The sequence below is a fragment of the Oryctolagus cuniculus genome, chromosome 12 (assembly GCF_051225735.1).
Source record: "Oryctolagus cuniculus isolate XC-2025 breed Fujian yellow rabbit chromosome 12, ASM5122573v1, whole genome shotgun sequence".
Taxonomy (NCBI): Eukaryota; Metazoa; Chordata; class Mammalia; order Lagomorpha; family Leporidae; genus Oryctolagus; species Oryctolagus cuniculus.
Window position 1 is genome coordinate 105,777,353 of NC_142878.1, and position 11,788 is coordinate 105,789,140.

At 61.5% G+C, this 11,788-nt stretch overlaps 1 protein-coding gene across 2 annotated transcripts in view; it reads right to left on the reverse strand.

Annotated features, from left to right (window-relative positions):
- Nucleotides 1-4,217, reverse strand: part of TBC1D2B (TBC1 domain family member 2B) — a 62,669-nt gene extending 58,452 nt beyond the window's left edge. Inside the window, exon 1 of one of the 2 annotated variants that reach the window (XM_051834568.3) lies at nucleotides 3,829-4,217. In XM_051834568.3, coding sequence (XP_051690528.2) covers nucleotides 3,829-4,155 — 327 coding nt within the window. In that variant the 5' untranslated portion in view covers nucleotides 4,156-4,217. The remainder of the gene's footprint in view (nucleotides 1-3,828) is intronic. The other variant, XM_089310786.1, reaches the window with a different exon arrangement.
- Nucleotides 4,218-11,788: the final 7,571 nt, after the last annotated feature.

Genomic DNA, 11,788 nt, shown 5'->3' on the forward strand with positions numbered 1-11,788 from the left:
GATGACTAGGAGAAAGGGAGCAGAGGGAGGGGCTGAGTCAGCGGCCAGCAGGCTGACGCCACTCACTCCAGGGATGGCACAGGTCTGGAGGCGCAGTCACCCAAGTGCCAGCTTACTCGGGAAGTATTCCACACCTCCAACTCCAGCTGGGTGACAGGACGCCTGCACCACACACACACATACACACACACGTGCGCGCGATCATCTTCTCCCAGATCTTTGCAGCAATTTCCAAAAACGTTCCTGGTGCGTGCTTACTGTGTGGACAACTGACGGCCACAGCGAAGACAGGAAGCGCCGGGCACTGGGTGCAGGTGCCGGCGGGGATGCCCCCCCCCCCGTCAGGGTGCCTGGGTTCAAGTCCCGGTTCCACACCCAGCTCCAGCTTCCTGTGCTGCAGACCCCGAGGGGCGGCAGGTGACGGAGAACTGACTGTGTCCCAGCTCCAGCCACGGGGGACATCTGGGAGTGAACCAGTGGATGGCAGTTACGTCTGGCTAATTCTCTCTGCCTTTCAAATTAAAAAGCAAATAAAAATAAATTAAAAAAACAAGGCAGATCTGTCAGAGCAGAAAAGGCAAGGAGACCCTTCACACTCCCACCCTCGCTGGCCCCGAGCCTCTGTTTCAGTCTCCGCTTAGCTTCACCGTCCCCGGCAAACCCCACCCGCGCTGGCGTCCACTCCTCATCTGTGGAACAGGGCCTGGAGCGGATCGCGGAGAGCAGTTCACCAAGAAACACCAGGATCAGCTTTCACTAAGACTCAAGCAATAAAACGCTTTGGAAAAGGCCAACAGACCACAGCTCCTCCGAGAAGTCTGAGAGACGCTTTAAAATAAGAAACATATGATAACACAAGACGCAAATTGCTGATTTTTTCCTTTTGTTTTTAACTCGTCTGTTAAAAGGAACGGTACTGGCAGATGCCACGCAGCCAGCTGCAGTAGGGCCGGGGCCACGGCCTCCCCATCGTCCCGCCCTCCTGGGAGAACAGGGTCTCCCTGGGGCAGAGCTGCCCCACACGGAAGCCGGAAAGCGCCCGGCAATCATTTCTCAGATCTGAAAGGTGACAGGAAGATAAAATGCCAATCTCCACCTTTATCACCATAAAATCTTTACTCCGATGGTGCGGAGAGAACGGAACCGGTCTCCTGAAAACACGCCTGGTGCCCGCGCTCAGGGACCTCGCTGTGGTTGCCGCAAAGCCGGCGCCCGGCCTCAGGCGTTCCGTCTTACTCCACGACTAATTTAATTTTACATGTGAAATGTTTCCCGTGAATACTCATGGGGTCGGTGACTCTCACGCAGGCCGGGATAAACGCACGGCTTGGCACAGCGGTTAGGACCCTGCTCGAGTCGCCCCCATCCCACACTGGAGGGCCTGGGCTCGAGTCCCAGCCCTGCCCCAGAGTCCCGCTTCCTGCTGATTCGCGCCCAGGGAGGCGGCGAGGGCTCAAGTAGTTGGATGCCTGCCACCCACACAGGAGGTCCAGATCCTGGATGCCGGCTTTGGCCTGGCCCAGCCCTGGCTGATGTGGGTATTTAGGGAGTGAACCTGGATGGGAGGTCTCTCTGCCTTGTAAATAAATTGAATGTTTTTAAAAAATTTAAGAACATATGTTTTCTTTTTTTGCTTTAAAGAAATATTCTGAACATACAATAAGACGAGCAGAACAGTATAACAAACACCGTGCACCCACCACCCAGCGTAAGAGACACGGCAAAGCCACTGTGGAGGTCCCGGGTCACCCACCCCCGTCACAACGCTGCGTTTCCGTCACAAGTGACTGCCCCCTGGGTCCAGGGCCCCTCGCCCACCTACAGCTCTCCCCAGTCTACACAGCATGTACTCTTTTTTTTTTGACAGGCAGAGTTAGTGAGAGAGAGAGAAAGGTCTTCCTTCTGTTGGTTCACCCTCCAAATGGCCGCCACGGCCAGCGTGCTGCGCCAATCTGAAGGCAGGAACCAGGTGCCTCCTCCTGGTCTCCCATGCGGGTGCAGGGCCCAAGCACTTGGGCCATCCTCCACTGCACTCCCTGGCCACAGCAGAGAGCTGGCCTGGAAGAGGGGCAACCGGGACAGAATCCGGTGCCCCGACCGGGACTAGAACCCGGTGTGCTGGCGCCGCAGGGCGGAGTATTAGCCTAGTGAGCCGCGGTGCCGGCCACAGCACGTGCTCTTACAACCTGCAGCCCGACTCACATAACCTCCACCTGCGCTCAAACAGCACTGATACCCATGGATTCGCTCCGTGACTTTCTATTTCTTGCTCAGTCTGATGTCTGTGAGTCAGCCACACGGACACACACGGCTCTGGGTCCTTTCTGTTCGCTACTGCGTAATATTCCATCCTACAAACACACTGCGTATTTGACCAAAGGCACAGCCTAACCTTGCACGAGGCCGCCACGCAGGCCTAGGGTGCGTCAGCCGACTCCCACACCGTTTCAGAATGCCACAACCACCCAGAGATCCCCACAAAGAGGAAAGCAGGACAGAGGTGTGTGACCCGGCCATGCAGCTGAGCGCAGACCTGGGTGGCGAGTTCGAGTCTAAGGCTACAGCCACACTCCCCCACCCAGAGATCCCCACAAAGAGGAAAGCGGGACAGAGAGGCGCGTAACCCGGCCACGCAGCTGAGCGCAGACCTGAGTGGCGAGTTCGAGTCTGAGGCTACAGCCACACTCCCAACGGTAGGCCTGTGGCCGCTTACGCAGCTGCCTCTTCGCTCAGATTTTTTTTTTTTTTTAAGAGAGCTCTCCAGTCATCTGACAGAATCTGAAACAGGACGCTCTGTTTTCTTTCTTAACAAACAATTCCACAGGAAATCCATCTGACTCAGGGCCGCTCCACATGTTCCAGGAGGAGTCCCTGGGACCGGCTGGGGTCAGCCCCACGTTTACACAATCGCTCTCCACGGAGGCCCGGGTGGAGCCGCCCGCCTCGGCACACACGGGCCGGCTGCACCCCTCCGGCCGGGACACGGGGGCCTCTACGAGCCAGACCCTGGCCGCACTGGCAGAAGCCGAGTGCCCTGAGCTCCAAGAAAGGTTTCGGGGAACAGCTCCAGCTGCTGCTGGCGCCCAGGGCTCCGGGAACAGTCCTGTGTACACAGGGCCAGGGTGCTGCTGGCCGGCTCCGCTCTCCACTTGGCCGGCTCTGCGGCAGCCCTGCCCTGCCCCTCTGAGAAAGCCCAGCTCGCAACAAGGAAGAGAAGTGAGACAGAGGAGCGAGGGTGGAGACTCACGGAACCCGCAGGGAGCCAGGCGGGGAGCGAGGCCGCCGGCACCCCGGCTGCTCCAGGGAGGACGGGCCCTGGAAGATGATGGGGTGCAGCCCCCTCGGGCGGGGCTCCCCAAGACGGGGGAGGCCTCGCACCCGTCCCTCGCGTCTCCAGACGTTCCCCCCACACTGCGCCTCTCTGCTGGAAGATTCTGGAAAACCCCAAATGAGCAAAGGCGGCACGAGAAGCAAACAGGCTCTGGCCACTTGCTGGGGTTGTGTCCCGGAGGAGGGGCCGGGGGTCACCCGGCGAGGGCCGGGACAGCTCGCTCTGTTCCTCGCACTGGGTGCGGGGCCACTCGGGGAGCTAGCTACCTGCAGTCCCCACACCCCCCTGGGAGGCAGCCAGCACCGCCACGCCCGCTGGACGGCCAAGCCTCCCGATAAAGGCGCCTGGGAGGGGTGGGGGCTTGCACGGGAGGTGGGGGAGGGGTCCGCAAGTCGCGGGTCTGGGGTGCGGGGCGCCCGGGATCGGAACCAGGCGGGTGCGGGGAGGAGAGGGGCAGGCGGGACGTGAGGGCGTGCGGCCGCGGCGCGCGTCCCCACCTTGAGCACCGTCACAGCTCCCGCGCTGTGCACCTGGAAGTGCGTGGGCGGCTCGGCGCCCGCCTCGCCCGCCTCGTCGGGGCCCTGGTAGCTGAAGCAGGCGTCGGCAATGTCCAGGTGGCCGAGAGGCAGCGCGTCCTGCGGGCTCTTGAAGTAGTAGAGGTAGCAGCGGCGCGCGTCGAACACGAACCAGCGGCTGCGGTAGCCACGCAGCGGGCCCTTGCCCGACAGCTTCTGCAGGTAGCCGCACAGCCGCGCCGGCTCCCGCCCACCGCCCGCGCCCTCGCCGCCCTCCTCTGCCCGGGCCCCGGCTCCGGGCCCCGGCATCGCCCGCCCGCGCGCCCACAGCCGGCGCCCGGGCCCCGCGCCTCGCGCCTCTGCGCCGCGCGCCGCCGCCGCTGCGCCCCCTCCCGTCGCCCCGCTCTCCGCACGGCCGCGGGCGCGCAAGGCGTCCTGGGACTTGTAGTCCCGCCCCCGCCCGCCCAGGCCCAGGCCCCGCCCCCGCCTCGGCCCAGGCCACGCCCCCGCCGCGCCCCGGGCGCTCTCCGAGGCTGGGGGCTGGGGCGCAGCGGCGCCCGGTTTCTCGGTGGGTGCGGGACGACAGGGGCTATGCGTTTCCCGACGCCCAGCTGCGCACCCGCGGAAGACGGCTCTGAGCTCCGTGTAAATTGCGCTTCGCTACAATTCCAGATTGTTCCATCTGTGCGCCCCTACCTGTTCCTGGTGTGAAAATGACAGCCGCCGGTGTCACGTTGCAGGGAGAAAGGCCACCACAGAAACACCTTGCCCAGAGCAAAAGGGTCACGGGAGCTACTTGGGTGAGAGGCCGAATCAGGCCAGTTTCGCGCCTTTGAAAACACACAGAGATGGAATTTTCTAAGCTGGACACCAAGTCACTCCCCAGATGCCCACAGCAGCTGGGGCTGGGCCAGGCCAAAGCCAGGAGCCCAGGGCTCCATCTGGGTCTACTACGTGGGTGGTAGGGACCCAGCACCTGACCCACCACCTGCTGCCCCCCGGGGTGCAGCTTGGCACGAATCTGGGTGCAGACCACATCTCCCGTGTGGGACGCCAGCATCCCGACCGCTGTGCCAAACGGTTGACTCACGTAAAAACATTTTTAGGATTAATGCCGTAATGTGACACTTCGTGAAATATACATTTTTATCAATTTTGGTTTCCTGGGTTTTGTTGGACCGCAAATATTCCATAGGCCCCTTGAAGGTTGGCTGGTGTGGGCTCTGAGCCTTTGTCTGAGGAACCCCCTGGCCTGGACCCTACCTGGCTCTGGCCAGGCCCAGAATGGGGTTCCCTGGGGAGGTTGCTCAGCCACAAGCCCAGGACCCCAGGGAGAGTGGAATTAGGTAGGGGCCTGCACTGTGGCGTAACGGGTAAAGCTACTGCCTGCGGTGCCGGCATCCCATATGGGCGCTTATTCTAGTCCCAGCTGCTCCACTTCCGATCCAGCTCTCTGCTGTGGCCTGGGAAAGCAGTGGAAGACGGCCCAAGTCCTTGGGCCCCTGAACCGGCGTGGGAGACCCGGAAGAAGCTCCTGGCTCCTGGCTTTGGATTGGCGCAGCTCCGGCTGTTGCGGCCATCTGGGGAGTGAACCAGCAGATGGAAGACCTCTCTCTGTCTCTACCTCTCTCTGTAGCTCTGTCTTTAAATAAATAAAATAAATCTTTAAAATCAATCAATCAATCAAAAAGGAAGTAGGGAGGCCTCAGAGCCAGTGGCAACCCCTTGGCAGGGGTCCCTGAGTCTCTGCCCAGCTGACCCAGCCGTGGGAAGTGACCCGAGCCTTCCAGGCCTCCCTGGGGGCTTCAGAATCAACCCCAACACCCTCGGGGCCCTCCCGACCTCCCCCAGGCCCCTCTGTTCTGCCAACCGTCTCAAGGTGAGCTGCAGGGGCTTTGCCCCGACTCAGCGCTCGCCCCATCTTGCAGTAGGCAAAGTGCTGAACAAACATAGCCTCAGTCTCCCCACCACCACCACTGCAAACCAGGTCCCCCCAAGCCTCCTACATGGAAATTCCAGAGCTGTCTCTCCTTTTAAGATTGTATTCATTTATCTGCAAGGCAGAGTGACAGAAGAAAGAGAGGGAGAAACAGTAAGAGAGGAGAGCTCTCCAACTGGCCACAACGGCCAGGGCTGGGCCAGGCCAAAGCCAGGAGCCAAGAACTCCACTGGGGTCTCCCATGGGTGGCAGAGGCCCGAGCACCTGGGCCACCTTCTGCTGCTTTCCCAAGCCATAGCAGGGCGCTGGGTGGGAACAGGGCAGCCGGGACTCAAGACCCAGTGCTCTGATGTGGGCTGCCTGCTGGCTTTGCAAGCCACTGATTAATCTGCTGCGCCACACGCCGGCCCCTCTTGCTGCCTTTCCTGTTGCCATAACTGAATACCACAGACCGAGCCCTTTGTAAACAGCCAAGGTTGGTCTGGATCCTGACTCTGAAGATGGAGACGTTCGGCGGCGGCAGCCACCTTCTTGCTGGTGGGGACTCTGCAGGGTCCCAAGGTGCGAGGGGCACCCCAGGGGACTGACGGTCCTGTCTCGGGTCTCCCCCTCCTGCTGTAAAGCCACAGTTTCCTGATCACCTCCCGAGGGGCCACCTCTAAGGGCCTTTAACACGTTTCAGCCTGTTTTGGACAAACACCCAGACCAGGGCAGACGCCGCGTTGACATCATCGTCCCCGAGGCCTCGTGGGTTAAACCCAAGGTCCTGTGGTCAGGGTCAGCTTCATGCATCCCAGATATGCCCCCTGCTTGTCAGCGATGGGTGTGCTTGGTGTCAGAGGGTCTGCCCCATGCCCTCAGAGGCACCCCTGCCCCCTCGAGTCTCCCAGGAACCCAGTGACCAGAGGAAGTGGCTGACCCAGGAGGAAGTGGCCACTGTTTACTGAAAAAGGGGAAATTTGGGCAATGAACCTGCTGCCACATGGCCTCTGGGCAAACCCCCTACAGAGCCAGTGACTCATTCCAGGTCAGTTTCCCCAGAAAGGGGTGGGTTGCATCCAGCTGCCCTGGTGTCTGTGGGGCCCAAGGAAGACAGTGCTGCCTGAGGAGGAAGACAGCTTGCGCGCCTGCGTGCTGTGCGCCCTCGGCTGTAGCGCCACCCTCTCTGGGCCATACAAGAGGAAGGATGTTCTAGTGATTGGCAAGGGCCCTGACTGCCTGCCTGGAAGGGGTCCAGTGGCCGGAGGCACGGCCAGGAGGGCTGAGCTCGCTCCCTCCGCCGCGCCCAGGCCACCGGTGGCTCCGCTCCTTCCAGTCTCTGTGCTCAGAGTCCTCTTGCTGTTCCCAGCAGTCACCAGCACTTGTCCCTGCCTCTTGGAATGCAGCTGCCGCTGCGGTCAGCATCAGCATCTCCCCTGGGCCCTGGGCCCCTCTGCCACTACCCACCCCCCAGGCGAGGCAGAGCGAGGCCAGGTGGCTAATTACCCCCTCCCAAAGGCCCTGCCCCCAGCGCCTTTAACATGTGACTGTTACATTCAGTGTCTGGTTTGGACAAACACCGGGACCAGGGCAAAGGGCTCATGGCCCTCATGGTCCCCGAGAGGCCTTGTGGGTCAGACACAAGGTCCTGTGGTCGGGGTCAGCTTTACACAGCCCAGGGCTGCCCCTCCGGCTCTAGGACAGGAGTGCATGGAGCAGCCCTGCTTGGGCCTTGCTAAACCCAGGGCACGTTGGAGGGGAGGTGGCCTGGTGGGAAGGGGGGTACTTGGGGGACTACAGCTGAGAGCAGGCGAGTGCTGAGGGCTGGCAGGGGCCGGGAAGGACCAGGGCTGTCCTGGCTCTCCATGCACGCCTGGAGAACTCCCACAGGGTGCCCTGCACCCACTTCCTATACTGCCAGGAGCTGGTGGGAGGACTGGGCGGGAGTCGGGGTGAAGGTGTGGATCCAAAGCAAGGGAGGGGCTGTGTACCCTTGGGCTGGTCACCCAGCCTCCTTGGGCCTCAATTTTATCATCTGTAGAATGGGTAAAATAGTAGCACCTCTAATCCTCCGCCTTGCGGCGCCGGCACACCAGGTTCTAGTCCCGGTCGGGGCGCCGGATTCTGTCCCGGTTGCCCCTCTTCCAGGCCAGCTCTCTGCTGTGGCCAGGGAGTGCAGTGGAGGATGACCCAAGTACTTGGGCCCTGCACCCCATGGGAGACCAGGAGAAGTACCTGGCTCCTGCCATCGGATCAGTGCGGTGCACCGGCCGCAGCGCGCCAGCCGCGGTGGCCATTGGAGGGTGAACCAACGGCAAAGGAAGACCTTTCTGTCTCTCTCTCTCACTGTCCATTCTGCCTGTCAAAAAAAAAAAAAGTAGTAGCACCTGCCTCCATCCGTTGTGAGGCTTAAATGAGCTACTTGGTACAGAGGCCTGGGCACAGCCCCTGGCATGAGGGCGGCCTCAGAAGAGCAGCTGATTCATCCCACAAATATCTGTGTCCCGCTCTCGGCCCCCAGCCAGTGGTGCAAGAACCCCTGAGCGCCAGTTCGAGTCCCGGTTGCTCCTCTTCCGATCCAGCTCTCTGCTATGGCCTGGGAAAGCAGTGGAAGATTGCCCAAGTCCTTAGGCCCCTGCACCCATGTGGGAGACCTGGAAGAAGCTCCTGGCTCCTGGCTTCGGATTGGTGCAGCTCCGGTCAATTGGGGAGTGAACAAGCAGATGGAAGACCCCTCTCTCTCTGCCTCTCCTTCTCTCTCTGTGTAACCCTTTCAAATAAATAAATAAATCTTTAAAAAAAAAAAGAGAGAGAGAGAGAGAGCGAGCCCCCGTGCCCAGGAGGGCAGGGAGCTGCAGACCCTCTGCCCTGTGGGCTCTGGCTCCCAGGAGGCCTCATTTCCCTAGCAAATCAGCTGTGTGAATTTATTCTCGCTACACAGGCATCCAGGTGGCCAGGGTGTGCAGCTAATCTGAGCGCACAGAAGGGAGTGAGGGGTGCTTGGGGCCTCAGGACCCTGACCCACCTGCAGACTGAGCGTTGGACTTGCTCAGTTGCGCATGGACAGACCAGACCAGACCAGACCAGAGACCACAGACCACAGACCCAGTCAAAGTTGTAAAGAACGAGTTCTCCTAAAAGGGCTGCAGGTCTGTGCCTTGCAGGGCCCACGGGGATCCACAAGTCCCAGCTAATGGCCTGTCCTCTGCCCAGGCAGACAGAGCAGCTACTCAGAGCTCTTGGGTGAGGAAGGATTCTCACAGACCGGCTCCTGCAGGTAAGGAGGCTTCCACGGTGGGCGGGCTCAGGCTCTGCAACCCAGCATCACTGGTTAGCTCAGGACCCACCTGCGCCCCCGCCTGCCTTCCCTCCCGCTTGGTCCATACCGGGCTTAGCAGACACTTCCTGGCAGCCACTGTGTGCTAGGGGGGAGGCTGCAGCTTCAGAGGGGTGGGTGGGGAAGAAGAGGGGGAGAATGCACGGCGGTAGGGCTGGGGCAGGCTGCGCAGCCGTGAACTTTGAGCCCAGTCCAGCAGGAAGACTGGCCATTTGCCAGGCGTGTGGTTGGGGTTTAGGAAGGCATTTCTGGTGAGGTGGACTTGCGTGTGCAAAAGCGCAGGAGCACGGAAGATGAAGGTGTGGGGGGAGCCACAAGTCGCTGTGTGCAGCAGGATGTCCGGTTCCCAGGGAGGGCGGGGCTGGCTCAGGGCTGCCCTTGGACACCTGGCCCGGCATGTAGACCGCCCAGGGTGCTGGGGGCTGGCTTACACGGGACTCGGGTCCTTCAGCCATACTTTGGCCTCCCCAGTTCATATCCTGACCTTGGCCGAGCTGCTTTGCCTCCCCGTGCCCCTGTTTCCTCGCCTATAGGCTAGAAAACCACAGCACCTGCTTGGTGGGATTACTCCAAGTTCAATGAGTGGATGCAGTTAGCAGGGTATGACGGGCTGGGCGTTGTGGTGCAGCGGGTTAAGCCACCACTTAGAACACCCACTGGGGTGCAGGTTTGAGTCCCAGCTGCTCTGTTTCCAAGTCAGCTTCCTGCTAATGCCCCTGGGAGACAGCAGATAATGGCTCAAATATGGGGGTCCCTGCCATCCTCGTGGGAGACCAGGATGGAGTTCCGAGCTCCTGGCTTCAGCATGGCCCAGCCCTGGCTGTTGCAGGCATTCAGGGAGGGAACCAGTGGATGGAATGAATCAATCACTCTCTCTCTCTCTCTCTCTGCCTTTCCAGTAGATGAAAAATAAGTAAAGTGACAAATTGCATAGCCCCGTGCAGAGACCATGGTAAGGGCTAAATAAATGCCAGCTGATTTCTCTTCTCTGTGCCAGGCACTATGCTAGCTTTACAATACACTAACTCAGCGGTTTCCAAACGACTTCTCAGCCTCCGTGTGTTGTCTTCTGTTTTTCCAAATGAGATCTCGGACAGAGCGCTGTTAAGTGGTGGAAGTGCAGCTACCTCAAGGAGATCCAAGCAGCACAGAGCATCCCTCCAACCCCCCACCCGGTCCTCCCTGTCTTGGTCCCTACCATTGCAGAGCAGGAGTGGGGGCGGGGCTGCACAGCCCCCTCCCTGCAGCCAAAGCCTCTGATCCTGGCACAGGAGACTTGCAGCCTCTCCAGGAAGGTGCCCCTGCTGGCCAATCCCCCATGCAGGACCCCGTGCCTGGGTCCTCTCCTCCCTGTCTGGGGACCCCAGGCCCGGCCTCCCCTCCCTCCTGCAGCCAGACAAGCCCCAGAGGCTCTGCACGAGTGCTGGGCGGCGCCTGCCTGGCATCCCGCAGCCCCTGGCTCATGTGCTGTGGAACCAGCTCACACACACAGGTCGCAGGGGCTCTGGGCTGCATCCAACTTTTCCTGTGTCTCCCGGATAGTGAGGGGGAGAGGGCGCACTCTCATTCCTCAGTCAAGCCTGCTGGGGCCCCAGCACTGAGCCACTGAGCCCGAACACTCACCGAGTCCCTCGGGGTGCACAGGGGCCTCACAGACAGCGCCCTAGCTGGCTGCACACTCTCTGCTCCTGCCCCACGGGGACTGGAGCACGCAGGCAGGGAAGTGGCAGCAAAGGCCTAGCCTCAGAGGTGAGGATTCAGACCTGCAGCGGGCTGGGCTCCCAGGCACCAGCCCCGGTTCCTCTCTGCCCCCGGCCTCCGTCCCTGATCTGCGGGAGCCAGGCTGGTCCTAAGGGGCGCCCAGTCCAAGCTCTCCCCCGGCCTCCGTCCCCGACCTGCGCAAGCCAGGCTGGTCCTAAGGGGCGCCCAGTCCAAGCCCTCCGCATTGCAGATGAGGGGCAGTGACCTGTCTGGGGCCACACAGCTGCTCAGGGCCCAAAAGACAGCCCCTCCCGCCAGGCCTGGGCAGTGCCTGCAGGCAGCGGGTGCTTGGTGGCCCCCAGCCTCTGCCAGGCCTGACCTTTGGGGTGGGCCCTCAGAGCCCTCCCGTGAGAGCCAGCCCCCTGCACCCAGGGCACCCACGTCTCCGGCTGCAGCCCCTTCCCTCCGCCCTGGCTCTTGCGGGGTCTCCTCCCGCTAGATGCTTCCTGTTGAGACTCCCACGTTTCCACCTGCTGAAGGGCGAGTCGCTGGCTTAGCGCACCCGGAGCAGAGGGGCTGGGGGACGGACCGGGCATCTCCAGCTGGACCACAGTGCCCTCTCCCTGCCTGGGACCCTTAGCAGGTGGTTCAGGTCCCAGCTGTGCAGAAAGATCTCCCCACTGCCGCTGCCATCACTCGGCTGTGCAGCCCCGCCCCCTGGGGTGATGGGGGTGGGCGGTAGTGCCAGGTCTGAGAGTGAAGGGACCAGCCCATGGCCACCTGTGGTCAGCAGTCCGGAGATGGAACGAAGGCGGAGAGGCTGACAGCTGCCTGCGCGTCCTCCGTGGGGCACACAGGGTGATGCGGGTGCGGCCGGGTCTTCCTCCCCCAAGGCACAGGGTGCGGGAGCTGTGGGCGCCTCCTGATCTGGGAGACAGAGAGCCCACGTGGGGGCACGCTCGTGTTTTACAACAGGAGTTCCCATG